We start from the raw sequence: 16,233 nt of genomic DNA, 5'->3' as shown, positions 1-16,233 counted from the left end.
TCCTTTAGCTTTCTTGTCTGTGAAGCTCTTTATCTGACCTTCAATTTTAAATAATAGCTTTGCTGGGTAGAGTAATCTTGGATGTAGGTCCTTGCTATTCATCACTTTTAATATTTCTTGCCACTCCCTCTGGCCTGCAAAGTTTCTGTTGAGAAATTGACTGGGAGTTGTATGAGCTCTTCTTAGAGATAACTAACTGCTTTTCTCTTGCTGCTTTTAAGATTCTCTCTCTTTGTCTTTAACCCTTGGCATTTTCATTATGGTGTGTCTTGGTGTGGCCTCTTTGGGTTCCTCTTTGTTTTGGACTCTCTATACTTCCTGGACTTGTAAACTATTTCTTTTACCACGTAGGGGAAGTTTTCTGTCATTATTTCTTCAAATAGGTTTTCAATATCTTACTCTCTCTCTTCTTCTCTGGTACCCATATAATGTGAAAGTAGGTTGGATGAAGGGGAGGATCAAATCATCAATTTAGAAAACAAGATAGAAAAAAAATACCCAATCAGAGCAACAAAGAGAAAAAATAATTTTAAAAAATGAGGCTAGTTTAAGGAAAATTTTGGATAACATGAAGTGTAATAACATCTGCATCATAGGGGTACCAGAAGGAGAAGAGAGAGAGCAAGGAATAGAGAACTAATGAGTAAAATCTTTCTTAACCTGGTGAAAGACACACAAGTCCAGGAAGCAGAGTCCCAAACAAGATGGACCCAAAGAGGCCCACATCAAGACATATCATAATTAAAATATCCAAGGTTGTTGTTGTTGTTTTAATCAAAAATAGACCCAGAGACATAGAAGCAGGAACAGATTGTTGAACCTCAGAGGGAAGGCAGGGCAGGGTGGGTGGGAAGAGGTCAACCAGTGAATCTGTATGCATATATGCATAACATGTGGACACAGACAATGGGGTAGTGAGGCCCTGGGGGGCGGAGGGGTGATGGGAGCAAGGTGGAAGAGGTTAATAAGGGGGGAAAGGTGGACCTATGTAATGTTTTCAACAATAAAGATTTTTTAAAAATTAAAATAAAAAATAAACATATTAAATGCCCAAGGTTAAAGACAAAGCGAGAATCTTAAACACAAGAGAAAGTCAATTAGTTACTCACAAGAGAGCTTCCATAAGACTGTCACCTGACTTTTCAACAGAAACATTTCAGGCCAGAAGGGATTAGCATGAAATATTTAAAGTGATGAAAAGCAATGACCTATGACCAAGGCTATTTTACCCACCAAGACTATCATTTAAAATTGAAAGATAAATAAAGAACTTTCCAGACAAGAAAAAATGATAGTAGTTTGTTATCACCAAATCAGTATTATAAAAAATGTTAAAGGGCTTGGAAAAAGAGGAGGAGGAGGAGGAGGAGGAGGAGGAGGAGGAAAGGGAGGAAGAGGAGGAGGAAGGGGGAGGAGGAGGAAAAAGAGGAGGAGGAGAAACAAATAGAGAAACATAGTTAAAAAAATAAAATGGCAATAAGTACATACCTATCAGTAAATCATTTTAAATTGTAAATGGCTTAAATGCTCCAATCAAAAGACATAGGTAGCTGAAAGGATAAGAAAACAAGGCCCATATATATGCTGTCTGCAAGAGACCCACCTCAGAATGAAAGATACACACAGACTAAAAGTAAAGTGATGGAAAAATATATTTTATGAAAATAGGAAAAAAAGAAAGCTGGAGTTTGGTAATTTGCTTTTTTTAAAAAAAAATCTTTATTGTTGAAAGTATTACATATGTCTTCCTCTCCCCTCCCCCATTGGCCCCTTCAGCCCACCCCCATCCCCTGGGTTTATCTCTTCCCCCACCTACCCCCACCTCCTCTTTGAGACCCTTCTATGTCTCTGGATCTAGTTTGTCCATCAGTTTGTTTTGTTCATTAGATTTTACATATGAATCCAGGACAACATCAGGGGAATTTGCATTTCTAACAAGTTCCCAGATGACTCTGCTGCTGCTGGTCCCGTAGGGGGACCAATCTCTGGGTTTGCCCAGGACTCAGGGAGATTCCCAGGACCTGGGAACTGTCCAACCAAAAACATCCCAGAAAAAAACTGTCACCTTACTAAGTCCATGAATCACACTTTAAGAATCACTGAGACAAGAACAAATTTAGATTTGAAGGGTGAGAGGAGGAGGAATAAAAAATGACCCTCAAGTTTCTGGCCTAAGCACATTGATCCATGGTAATGACAGTGGATTCCCAAACTTTGTTACATATGGAATCACCTGGAATCTTTAGAACATACTGATGCCAGGACCTCATGTCCAGGTATTCTGATTTAATTGGTATGAATGTACCTGGTCAGCAGGGTGTTTAAATCTCCCCGGGTGATTCTAATGTGCAGCAAAGTTTGGGAACCACTGGATTATGCTCTTCCCTTAGAATGGAATCCAGGAGAAGAGCAGGCATATTGGGCAAGTTAATGAGGTTGAGGTGTTTGTGAGCCATCGGTGGTTCTCAACCCTGGCTACACATTAGAATCCTCTGGGGAGCATCTTAAACACATTGACACTTGGGTCCCACCCCCAGCGATACTGATTGAATTGATCTGGGATGGGCCTGAGCATTGGTAGTTGAAAAATCTCCCCAGGTACATAGCATAAAATATTTTTCCACTCTAACAAGGAAGGCATGAAGCATGCAGGCAGGAGTTCTGAATCCAGAACAACATCAGGATTTGAGATTTCATGCTACCAAACGTGTAGCTGGGCAATTGACCAAAGCCACATGCTCTGACTGAGGAAAAGGCAACAAGAATCTGCCACCTAGAAAAAGTGCTCCCGGTCAGGTGGCCCACACAGAGCGGACTTCCTAGGGCTCCATCCGGACTCCCTCTAGGTCTTCACTAGGTTTTGCATGCGGTTATTATACCAAAATCGCAGATTTTTAGAACAGATAGAGCCCACTTTCAGCTGGAGATGCTTCCGGAGGGCTGCTTCTCACTCGGTCATTGTCTTATGACATTGGACACTAGAATGCCCCCCAGGCTGTGTAAACTTGGATCACAGAGTGGGAAATTCGTCTAAAATCGGGCATTTCAAAATACTGTCTAAAGGACTTCGTAAGGAGGCTGGCATTTGAGTTTAGGAGGGTGGCATTCAAGGCAAAGGGCATGAGAGGAGGATGCAACAAGCAGAAAGGGATGTCCTAATGCTAGAGTTCAGGGAATGTGAGGTTAGAGGGATAAAGATGTGGGATTAATAAGATAAACAATTTATTAGGACAGGCCTTGAAGGCTAGAATGTCAAAAATAATTCTCACATGTAAATACATGAAAAATATTTTTATACTCACTACCATTCATATAAATACATTAAAATAATAATGGTAAGGTACAATTTTTTGCTTTTTAAATTGATAAATATTTAAAAATTCATAATACTCAATATTGGTAAGGGCTCAGGTCAACAGCTGTTCCCATAGGCTGTTGATGAGAATCTAAAATGGGACAAACTTTCTGGACAAACAAACTGAATGGCAGTTTGAACATCCAAAGCTGTACACACACCACACACACACACACGTATGTACACATGTATATATGCATGTGTGTGTGTACTCTTTATGTATGCACATATATGTATACACACATGCTGTTTGATTCATTATTTCCACTCCATTTAATATATGCTGGGGAATAATTACGGATATAAACAAAGACTTAGCAAAAATATTTATAACAGGAAAATATTGGAAGCAAGGTACACATCAACCAATAGGGGATTTGTTAAAGAAATTTTGATTCAGAGGAATACTATTCAGTCATTTAAAACCAAAGCAGAAGCCCTAGCCGGTTTGGCTCAGTGGATAGAGCGTCGACCTGCAAACTCAAGGGTCCCAGGTTCGATTCTGGTCAAGGGCATGTACCTTGGTTGCGGGCACATCCCCAGTAGGGGGTGTGCAGGAGGCAGCTGATCGATGCTTCTCTTTCATTGATGTTTCTAACTCTCTAGCCCTCTCCCTTTCTCTCTGTAAAAAAATCAATAAAATATATTTTTTTAAAAAACCCAACGCAGAAGAACATTTTACCTTCTCTCCTTCCAGCCCACTGAGATGCACGTACACTTTCATCCATGTCAGGGCTCCCACAACAGTGACTTGGGGGGCCCTCTGTCCAGAGGGGCATGGCTGAATCCACAAAGGGGTCACCGGTTTGGTTGGGGGAAGCCCCCAGGTGATTCTGATGCCCCGCTAGGCTGAAAATTGCTTATGTGAAAATATATTGCTGGTACGAAAAGATGTGTAGGGTATATTGATTGAAAGATGCATATGATGTGATATCATTTTTAGAAAACATTTATATGCAAGGAAAAAAGTATGGAAGAACATGTAGCAAGATATTAACCACTTTTCTCTAGGTGGTAGGGCTATGGATAATAATTCTTTTATTTTGACTGTCTGAATTTTCTGTTTTCAATAATGAATGCATATTAATTGGATAATTTAAATTTTTTCTAGATAATAAGATGGGCAAAAGTCAGTTAAAATAAAAATATGCAAAGGAAATTATATTTGTTCCATATTATTTCCCACAAATGATTGCATTTTGTGATTTCAAAATAGAAAACAAATATCTGTAAAAGTTGTATGTATTCTTTGTTGCTGTTGTTAATCCTCACCTGAGGTTATTTTCCATTGATTTTTAGAGAGTGGAAGGAAGGGGGAGAGATAGAGAGAGAGAAACATTGATGTGAGAGAGACGTACCAATTGGCTGCCTTCCACATGCCCTGGTCAGGGCCAGGTATCGCCCTTGACCAGAATTGAACCCAGGACCCTTCGGTCTGCAGACCAACACTCTATCCGCTGAGCCAAACTGGCTAGGGCTATATACTTATTTTTTAACATCTTGGGCACTATAGGTATTTTGTGTCCCTAACGGATAAGAACCATCAGACAATTTTTCAAATCATGTATAATTGATGCAATTAATTGAGTTTATCAGTGACTGATTTAACCTCCTTTTTTTTTTTAACCCAGCAGAATTGGATTTAATCATTTCCTGACAAAAGAATGCAATTTCAACTGACCTTTCTTTTGCACCTTGGTGAGTATTGCAAAAAATCAGTGTTCAGCTTGTATTAAATTGTTCTAAAATATTTATTGGAAATAGTTTTTAAACATATTCACCTTTTTTCTATACTGGTATATATTTGCATAGCTCTTCTGTTGTATAATCGTCAAGCAACTAAAAAATTTCTCTCAAATATGTTTAGTATCCACACATAGTTATTTCTATCACTCTTTCATGGAAGATTAGCCTCAGCAGATAAAGTAAGATATTAAAGAAAGCAAAATACTTTCAGATTCATAATTTGCAACTACAATACATTTCAATTTTTAAAAATAGCTCTGCTTTGAATGTAGCACTTGTCCCAGTGATGTGGTCTCATGAAGAACTTATAGGCAAAATTCCCTCTTCTGAATAAGCAACAGCTCTGAGCTAAAAGGCCAAATTCTCTATGTCTGTGCTATTTTTAATAAGCTGAGAATAATTTACATTAGTCATAGAAAAGATGTTTCCAACAATTTCTCTCTTTGATCCGGACTTTTCTGTCTATAACAGACCTGCTTTTGGTTCCTGAGTAATAACTAACTTGCTTATAATCTTTTCTTGAAAGATTCATACTGACTCTCTTCATGGCAGCTAAGTTTAAGAATCTTGTCTTTTGATTGGGTTGTTTATCTTCCTTTTGTTAAGTTGTATGAGTTCTCTGTAAATGTTGGAGATTAAACCCTTATCAGTGATAACATTGGCAAATATGTTCTCCCAAGCAGTGGCCTTTCTTGTTGTTTTGTTGATGGTTTCTTTTGCTGTGCAAAAGCTTTTTATTTTGATGTAGTCCCATTTGTTTATTTTCTCATTAGTTTCCATTGCCCTAGGACAGCGGTTCTCAACCTGTGGGTCGCGACCCCTTTGGGGATTGAACGACCTTTTCAAAGGAGTCCCCTAAGACCATCAGAAAACACATATATAATTACATATTGTTTTGTGATTAATCACTATGCTTTAATTATGTTCAATTTGTAAAAATGAAATTGGGGGTCACCACAACACAAGGAACTGTATTAAAGGGTCGCGGCATTAAAAAGGTTGAGAACCACTGCCCTAGGAGCTGTATCGGTGAAGAAATTGCTTTGGCATATCTCTGAGATTTTGCTGCCTGTGGATTCCTCTAGTATTTTTAAGTCCTTTATCCATTTTGAGTTGATTTTTGTGTATGGTGTAAGTTGGTGGTCTAGTTTCATTTTTTTGCAAGTATCTGTCCAATTTTCCCAACACCATTTATTGAAGAGACTGTCTTGACTCCATTGTATGTTCATGCCTCCTTTGTTAAATATTAATTGAGCATAGTGGTTTGGGTCGATTTCTGGGTTCTCTATTCCAGTGATGGCGAACCTATGACACGCGTGTCAGAGGTGACACGCGAACTCATTTTTTTGGTTGATTTCTCTTTGTTAAAATGGCATTTAAATATATAAAATAAATATAAAAAATGTAAGTCTTTGTTTTACTATGGTTGCAAATATCAAAAAATTTCTATATGTGACACGGTACCAGAGTTAAGTTATGGTTTTTCAAAATGCTGACACGCCGAGCTCAAAAGGTTCGCCATCACTGCTCTATTCTATTCCATTGGTCTATATGTCTGTTCTTGTGCCAGTACCAGACTGTTTTGAGAACAGTGGCTTTGTAATACAGCTTGATATCTGGTATTGAGATCCCACTTACTTTGTTCTTCTTTCTCAGGATTGCTGCAGCTATTCGGGGTCCTTTCTTATTCGAGATGAATTTTTGAAAAGTTTGTTCTAGGTCTGTGAAATATGCCATTGGTATTTTAATGGGGAGTTCATTGAATCTACAGATTGCTTTGGGTAGTATGGACATTTTAATGATGTTGATTCTACCAATCCATGAACACAGTATGTTCTTCCATCTGTTTATGTCTTCCTCTATCTCTTTTTTCAGTGTCCTGTAGTTTTCTGCACATAGGTCTTTTACCTCCTTAGTTAAGTTTATTCCTAGGTATCTTAATTTTTTTGGTGCAATGGTAAATACATAGTAAATAGATACCTTTCGAAAGAAGACATAAGGAAGGCCAAGAGACATATGAAAACATGCTCAAAGTCACTAATTATCCGAGAGATGCAAATCAAAACGACAATGTGGTACCATCTCACACATGTCAGAATGGCTATCATCAACAAATCAACAAACGACAAGTGCTGGCAAGGATGCGGAGAAAAAGGAACCCTCGTGCACTGCTGGTGGGAATGCAGATTGGTGCAGCCATTGTGGAAAACAGTATGGGGTTCCCTCAAAAAAACTAAAAATGGAACTCCCATTTGATCCAGTGATCCCACTTCTAGGAATATATATTCCAAGAAACTAGAAACACCAATCAGAAAGGATATAATAGCGGCATAATTCACCATAGCTAAGATTTGGAAACAGCCTAAGTGCCCATCAGCAGATGAGTGGATTAAAACACTGTGGTACATCTACACAATGGAATACTATGCTGCAGTAAAAAAGAAGGAATTCTTACCATTTGCAACAGCGTGGATATACCTGGAGAGCACTATGCTAAGCGAAATAAGCCAGTCAGAGAAAGATAAATATCACATGATCTCACTCATTTATGGAATATAATGAACAACATAAACTGATGAACAAAAACAGATTCAGAGACAGAGAAGCATCAATCAGACTGTCAAACCTCAGAGGGAAAGTAGGAGAGGGTAGGGGTAAGGGGGAGAGATCAACCAAAGGACTTGTATGCATGCATGTAAGCCTATCCAATGGACACAGACAACAGGGGACTGAGGGCATGAGTGGTGGTGGGGGGGGGGGGGGGGGCGTAATGGGGGGATAAGAACACATATGTGATATCTTCATCCAGTGGTTCTCAACCTTCTGGCCCTTTAAATACAGTTCCTCATGTTGTGACCCAACCATAAAATTATTTTCATTGCTATTTCATAACTGTAATGTTGTTACTGTTATGAGTCATAATGTAAATATCTGATATGCAGGATGGTCTTAGGCGATCCCTGTGAAAGGGTCGTTCGACCGCCAAAGGGGTCGCGACCCATGGGTTGAGAACCGCTGACTTAATCAATAAATTTTAAAAAAAATAAAAAGAATTTTTAAAAATGAATCTCGTCTTTTAATTTTGCAACTTTTAAACCCCAAGGCAATTTCCCAATTAGATTTCCTGATTGTGGAGGAAAGAATAGCTCTAGAAGGGAAATGCTAGTTTGTTCTCTGTTGAAAATTCCCTGCCTCAGAGAGGTGAGTCACAAGCCAGTGGGAAGGAACAAGGTGTGTTGGGCTGCACCCCCAGAACTCTAAAGCTCAGATCTGGCCTCAGGTAGTCAGAGAAGAGTTGTCTCATCTACAGCTGGCTTGGATGTTCTCTTTGGGATGAAACCACCATTCAAAATGAGAAGCAACCACTGAAGATGACTGTGCTTTCTCCCCAGCCTCGATAGCGCGTGGCTTACCCCTCGCTCAGAGTCCTCCTCAAGGAGCTCCCCCTCTCTGGAGGAAAGGTCTTTAAAACTAAATTAGCAGAAAAGTCTGAGCTGCAATACATCCTGGATTTCTAAATCCAAGGTACCCTGATCTAACCCAAATGTCTAGGTTTGCCTATGGTCAAACCATAAACCAGGTTAACCCACATCATCAGCTTGGGCACTTTCTGTTTTGACCCTAGGCTTTCATAGAAACACTGGAGCCTATCTGAACACTTTGTCTTGCATTCTGACTAAGGAAAACAAGAAGAAAAGAATCCTAAAACATGCCCTGGCCCCAGGTTTGGGGAACGGGCTGCAAAGTGCAAACCTCACCTACTGTGCATTCTTTGGACTTTTCCTTACCCATATAAGTAATGCGTGTGAGTACATCAATGTATGTTTACAGCCTCTAAAACCCTGAAGTGCACTCCAAGGTACATGAAAACATCTTACATGTTTCAGAAAATTACAGCGATATACAAAATTACTGAGAGATTATATAATAATGGTTATTTCTGCAAAGTGATCCTTTGTTTTACAGAAAATTTGCTGTGCATTTTCCTTAAATGACCAGGCCTACATTCATTCTTAGTAAGTTTCTATCTTTAAGTTTTGTGTCATTTTTTGAGGAAACATTGATTTTTTAAAGACATAAACATCTTTATTCTTTGTCTTTGTTGAATTAGTTCCAGTGTAATAATTACCAGTGTAATAATCTGGCAGCTGGAATCTCTAGCCCAGCTAAACTATTGCTCAGTTTATCTCCAGGCATGAAGCCTTAACTTCTTATGTTTCAGGCCACTTTTTGCCAAGTATTTAGACCATAAGTTCACATTTGCACTAAGCATATTACATGAATAATGGTTAACTAAGTCCCAGAGTACGCTTATTTCAGAAAAGTACACATCTGAATAAGACAAGTTTGGCCAAGTTAGGTTATAAAAGCAGGTTAAATCTCTAAGGCAACGATTCCAATAAAAGACTTCAGGATGGAACTTGTCTAAAGGAATAAAACCCTGAAGGGAAGTCTTCGTTAATCCACATGTAGCATGAGCAGAGATTTTATGCCTGACCTTGTTTCAAAAAGCCTCTACCTATTGGAATCCCAAATTCTAATTAGTTATTTGTCCTGGATGCCAATTCTAGGAATAAATGGAGATCTCCATTTGGATTATTGGGTGAATAAAAGGTAAATTCATGTTAACCAATCTAAGATCATTTATCATACAATGGAATAAAAACTGCATGTTGGACTGTTTCTTCATGCGTCTATCTCGAAGAAAGAGAAAGAACTGTTGGGCCTTTGTTTTATAAGAATAATCTTTGCCATGAGATTGAAGATAGAAAATACCCTATTCAGACTAACATTTGGTAACCTGCAGGGAAGTAGATATGATGTATCATATTCTTAACTGTAGAACTCTGATCTATGTATGTTTACAGACTGATAATAATAATAATAATAACAAATAACCAGATTAAAAGAATGCTTCATGTGGGAAATGTATGCATAAGAGAAATAAATTATTTTTCAGAAGTCTGTATTTTTGGAGGAAAAGTTGAAGGAAAGAAATCCATTAGATATAAAACAAGTAAATAAAAAATTATTTATTTTTACAATTGAGAAAACTGAGAAGAAACCAGCTTAGTTCATAGTACGGTAATTTTTTTTTCATTTTAGGCCAATCCTCTCACTCCTGTCTATTGAAATCAGGTCTTGGCATGAAAGGTCTCAGGGGGAAAGTACATAAGAGCAGCTGGGACAGGGCTTCACTTGATTCACCATCCAGAGGCTGGTGGGGTGATTTTGAGGAAAGAGAGAATTGTTTGGGTTTTTTACTTTTCATTTTGAGATCATTGCAGGTTCTCATGCAGTTGTAAGAAATAATACAGAGATATCCCACATACCTTTCACCCAATTTCCCCCGTCTTGCATAACTGTCGTACAATATCCCAACCAGAAAATTGACATGGATATATAGTCCATTGACCTTATTCAAATTTCACCAGTTTTACATACACTCATTTGTGTGTGTGTGTGTGTGTGTGTGTGTGTGTATCACATGTGTAGGTTCCTGTATTCACCACCAGAGTTAAGATAACAAACAGTTCCATCACCTTAAAGATCCCTAGTGTTACCCCTTTATCTCCACCCCCACATCCCTTCCTGCCTCCCCAACCCCCTTACAATCTATTCTCCATCTCTACAATTTTGTCGTTCAAGAAATTGAATTGTGGAGTATAGAACCATCTGAGATTGGCCTTTTTCACTCAGTGTAACTCCTTTGATATTCGCCCACATTGTTGCATATTTCAGTGACTTTCTCTCCTTTTTATTGCTAAGTACTATTCCATGGTATGGATGTACCACAGTTTGCTTAACCATTTACCTATTGAAGTAAATCTGGGTTGTTTCCAGTTTTTTTTTTTTTACTATTATAAGCAAAGATGCCATGGATATTTTGTATGTAGTTTTTTGTGTAAACATAAATGTTCATTTCTCTGGGAGTGCAATTGCTGGACTGTATGATAAGCACACGCTTAACTTTATAAGAAACCTCCATACTTTCCCTCCAAGTGGCTGTGCCATTTTACATTCCCTCTAGCAGTGTATGCGTCAGCCAGTTTTCCCACTTCCTCTCCAGCCTCTAGTGTTACTGCTACTTTTTTTATTTTACCCATTCTGATAGGTATGTAGTGCTATCTTATTGTGGCTTTGATTTGCATTTCCCTAATGGCTAATGAGGTTGAACATCTTTTCAGGGCGTATTTGCCATCTGTTTATCTTCTTCAGTGAGATGTCTCCTTGTGCCACTTGCCATTTTCTAGTTGGTTGGTTTCCTAATGTTGAATTTGGAGAGCACTTTACATATTCTAGGTCAACACCTTTGTCAGATTCGTGATTTGCAATTATATTCTCCCAGTCTGCAGCTTGCCTTTTTACTTCATGAAGTTTCTAATTTTGATGAGGTCCAATTTATCAATTTTTCTCTACATGGATCATGGTTTTGTTGTCAGTTCTAATAATTCTCTGCCTAGCCCTAAGTCCCAAAGATTTTCTCTTACATGCCATAGAAGTTTTGTAGCTTTATAGATTTACTAGAGGCTCGGTACATGGGATTCGTGCACTGGTGGGGGGCGTGGCCTGCAGGAATCAGCCCGCTGTGGGAGTGCCACTCATCCTGGTCAGCCACTCGGCTGTGGACACTGTGGGAGCGCACTGACCACCAGGGGGCAGCTCCTGCATTGAGCGACTGACCCCTGGTGGTCAGTGCGCATCATAGTGACTGGTCAACTGGTCATTCTGGTTTTACTGCTGTTCAGTCACTGGGCTTTTATTATATAGGATATTTTACACTTAAATCCATGATCCATTTCGTGTTAATATTTGTATAAGTCATGAGGTTTGGGCTACAGTTTATTTTTTGCCTATGAGTGCCCAATATTCATCACTATCTGTTGAAAAGGTTATCTTTCATTAATTACCTTTGCACCTCAAAAATCAGTTCAGCCTTTTTGTGTGGATCTATTTCTGGATTATCTGTTCCGTTGATCTATGGGCCTATTCCTCCACCAATATTACTCTCTTGTTTACTGTAGCTTTAATATCAAGTAATTCTGGGTCCTGTGTCTTTCCATCTATTTTATTCCTTCAAAATTATCATGTCTATAATTCGAACTGTCATCAGGAGAAAACTAGTGCCTGGGTTTGGGCCTAGCGACTCAAAACAGAATTTTAACCCTTTCATTAAATTTAAAAAGATACTATACTGTCTTGTTCAAATATACTTTTAAAAGAAAAAAATAGAACTATGTCTATAAAGCTATCAATAAAATATTACAGTCGACTCACATTGGATTTGCATTTAACTTTATATGTGTGTTAACCTTAGAACTTAGCCCCAGGAAGATTCTACTTTGTTTTCTTCAATCTTCCCAACAATAAACTAATCTATTCATATGTATGGGTTACAAAAGTGTAAGTTGAACATAATAGAGCAAACCCTGGGTGAGAACCATGCAGGCAGGAAGGAGTTAGGATTACTCTACCCACCCCTCATTTACATAGAGAGATTTAACAGTTATTTTAACTTGAAATTTAACATTTTGAAACAAATAGAACTTTAAAAATAGTTTGTAAACTGAGAATTAAGAATGTTATCTCAGAGGCTGTGCATGAAAAGTAGAGACTTGAGGTGACAATTGAGATAGAGTTGCTCTTGCAGTCATCTTGTATCTCTTGTGACCAAATGCCTTCCAGACAGATCTGTCGGACAGCAGGTCTGAAGGCCTGCATGGGCTATACATATTGAAACCCCAAGGGGAATCAATTGTTCCAGGGCTCATCTGAGCCCAGCAATCCATATTATTAAAAGGATCAATTGGCCCTGGCTGGTTTGGCTCAGTGGATAGAGTGTCAGCCTTTGGACTGAAGGGTCCTGGGTTCGATTCTGATCAGGGCACATGCCCAGGTTGTGGGCTCGATCCCCAGTGGGAGGCATGTAGGAGGCAGCCAATCAATGATCCTCTCTCATCATTGATGTTTCTATCTCTCCCTCTCCCTTCCTCTCTAAAATAAATTAAAAAAATATATATCTTTTTAAAAAGATCTGTTGAACTTACACACATTTTAGGAGAAAATTATTTTCCAAGGATTTCTTAAACTCTCTGGTTAATTTGGTACAGGTTGAAACAACAGGTGTAAGAGGCAGAATTAGGATTCTCGCTCCTCATGTCTGTTTTTTGCCCCGCAATGACACATGAAGAATTCCCAGTCCAGAGAAGCTGTCCCGGATTGGCTTCTTAGAAGCAGAGCCTGAGAGGGGGATTTGTGTGGTTTACTGAGGGATGCTAGAGGAGTAAGGGAGAGGGAAGTGAAGTCGGATATGGTCCCAGCTGGAGGCAGGCTCCAGCCTCCTTCCAGGGAGAGGTTCTGAACATAATCTGCACAGTGAAGTGCAATGGAGCCAGCCTTCGAAGTAAGCATTTATCGTTCATTGGCTGCAGGATGGCCCAGGTGGGGACATGAATGCAGGTGGTATAACCCCACAGGCTAAGAGATTCCCGTCAGACTGAGGGCCCCAACAACATACAGGACAAGAGTCTTAATGATCAACAGAACTGGTACTAAAAATAGGTTAACTTTTCCAACTTAGCCAGTTGCTTCTTTAAGCCTTCTGCTACCCTTTCTAAGTAGCTGTTTCTGTTGTGTTCAAGGGTGGCTCAGTTATGCAAAAGCTGAAGATAAATGCAACAGGGGTGCCTGTCATCCCCCCACTGGCAATCTCCTAGTGGGACGCAGCACGCAGCTCACGGCTTCGTCTACCTGTGGGCTGGATGGAGCCCAGAAATACTGCATCCTCAGCTACCTGGAGGTGGGTTGGTTCTTTGTTTATTTGTTGGGCCGCTATTTAATCAATGATGTAGATTCTTCCAGGTACCTCTGGGGCTGCTCAGACAACAGTGTAAGAGACACCATTCCTTTCAGAACATCAGAGATACAGGAGACACAACTCAAAGCCAGGAAACCTTGATAGATTAGAAAATAGGGAAGATCTGCTTCATCTATTTCTTGTAACCTGTAGGATTAGACAGAAAAGTCTTTTCAGTTCAGTCTTTGAAGGGAATTACTATGCAACGTGGCTGCCTTAGTGACTCCCGGGGAGTAAGCATAATTGATTGACGCAGTGAAGCTTGAGGACCCCTCAGGGCCTCAAGGCCATTCTGCTAAACATGAGTTCTCATGGCCGGGCCCTAGAGATAGCGGGGCGCAGCTTGGAATCCACTGTGCAGCCTCACAAGCCTCTTGGGACCTGCCTTGCCTATAGTATCCCTCTGTGAATATATTTGGGACCTTTTTTTCTCTTAGAGACCAGTTTATTAAAAGCACAAGTTGCCTTGCAGTTCTTTTCCTCCCTGTGTTCTGGGAGCAGCGCAAGTATCCAAGGTCATCTATGCATCGTACCTGCTGAAAAGCCCGAGGCGGTCACGTCAGTCCTTCAATGAGAGGATGTTCAGGAAGGAAGTTGGACACAGGCCTAATGTCGATGGCCCAGGCTTTTCCGCGTATTGTCCTGTAAGGCATCTCCTGGAGGCCTCTGGGAAATGCTTTGCATTCTAATTGGTTTCTAGTAAAAGAGGGTGGTTATAAATAAGTGGAGACACTACCTGAGAGCTTAGCGCTGTTCTAAGTTTGGGAAGTACTTGTGTCAGGAAGCAAATTCTCTACATGTGCGAGGAAATGACCCTGGAGAAGGGTTGCTCAACTCTAGGCCAGGTGGGAGGGATGACTCTTTAAGTAACTTTATGAGTCCAGGGCCTGTGGACACAGAAGTGGTTCTCAGCTCTAATATTAGAAACTTTCCGACCCAGACGCCAGCCATCTTGTTCTTCTGCCACACTATGGTCATAGCCAACTCATGATATACTCAGACAATAACCAGAAAGTCATATTCCTACATCTTCATTTCACTCGACCAAAAGCAGAGAGAAATAAAAAAAAAAGTCAAACTTCAGAGGCTTTTTTTTTTTGGCCTAGAGCAGTGGTCGGCAAACTGCGGCTCGAGAGCTGCATGCGGCTCTTTGGCCCCTTAAGTGTGGCTCTTCCACAAAATACCACGTGCGGGCGCGCATGTACAGTGCGATTGAAACTTCGTGGCCCATGCGCAGAAGTCGGTATTTTGTGGAAGAGCCACACTCAAGGGGCCAAAGAACCACATGTGGCTCGCGAGCCGCAGTTTGCCAACCACTGGCCTAGAGAATCACAGAAATCTTAAAAATCTTAGAGCTAGAAAGAAATCTCTGAATGTCTCTAGGCTGACAAGTATCACCGGCGGGGCTGTGCTCCCATCTATGGTCTGGCAAGTTGCTGCCAAGCAGAGCATCCTCTCCAAAACCTGCAAGTCATCATGGACCCGCAGTGCTACCCACGCGGGACCCCCACTTCGTCACCACAACGAAACATCCCCTGCAGCCAGTCTCAGCAAAGACTAGGCTCCTGAAATGTTTACAGAAAGAGTAGCCCGCAAGCCCTGAGAGTAAACATCTCCCCCAGTAATCGGTGTAGTATTACTGGAAATACTTTGAAGCCTTGACATCTTTTGGTGGAATCACAGGGCTTCTGCTGCTCTTTCAGCCTCCCCATAAGCGGAATTGATCTAGTTTCCATTGTTCCTCGATTTCCCAAGTGCATTTTTGGTTTTCTCCAAGTAGAAGGCTTATGATGGCCAGTGATTCTAAAAAGGTGATATGGAAGTTCTGAAAGGCTGGTTTATTTTTAGAGACTACAGCTGAAACAGTCATTAAAATCATTATGCATTAGCCCTCGCCAGTAGCTCTGTTGGTTACAGCATCGTCCGATATGCTACGGTTGTGAGTTTGATCCCAAATTGGGGCACATGCAGGAATCAACCAATGGGTGCATGAATGGGTGGACAGGAAGGTTGATGTTTTTTTCTCTCTCTCTCTCTAAAATCAATTTTTTAAGAAGATATTTTAAAAAATCATCATGCATTCATTCAATAAATTTTATTGAACATCTGCTATGTTCCAGACACTATAGTAGGTAAGGAGAATCAGCCATAACCAAAACAAAGTCCTTGCCCTCATTCATCTTAAAGTCTAATGATGGCAACAGACAGTATTCCAATGACTATACAATATAGTCTCAAATAGTGATAAGTGCTTAGAGAATATTGCAGAGCAGGG

General features: G+C 40.1%; 1 protein-coding gene across 1 annotated transcript in view; it reads left to right on the top strand.

The window, feature by feature from the left end:
• Window positions 1–4,988: 4,988 nt before the first annotated feature.
• LAMB4 (laminin subunit beta 4) overlaps window positions 4,989–16,233 on the top strand; it is an 89,473-nt gene continuing 78,228 nt past the window's right edge. The window contains exons 1-2 of the mRNA XM_070424671.1: window positions 4,989–5,053; window positions 13,744–13,901. Coding sequence (XP_070280772.1) covers window positions 5,020–5,053; window positions 13,744–13,901 — 192 coding nt within the window. The 5' untranslated portion in view covers window positions 4,989–5,019. The remainder of the gene's footprint in view (window positions 5,054–13,743; window positions 13,902–16,233) is intronic.

This window comes from Myotis yumanensis, unplaced genomic scaffold (genome assembly GCF_028538775.1).
Source record: "Myotis yumanensis isolate MYYU_CA2020_CCGP unplaced genomic scaffold, mMyoYum1.0.hap1 SCAF_9, whole genome shotgun sequence".
NCBI lineage: Eukaryota > Metazoa > Chordata > Mammalia > Chiroptera > Vespertilionidae > Myotis > Myotis yumanensis.
Note: the sequence above shows the minus strand (reverse complement) of the source record. Positions and strands in the feature narration are given on the sequence as shown.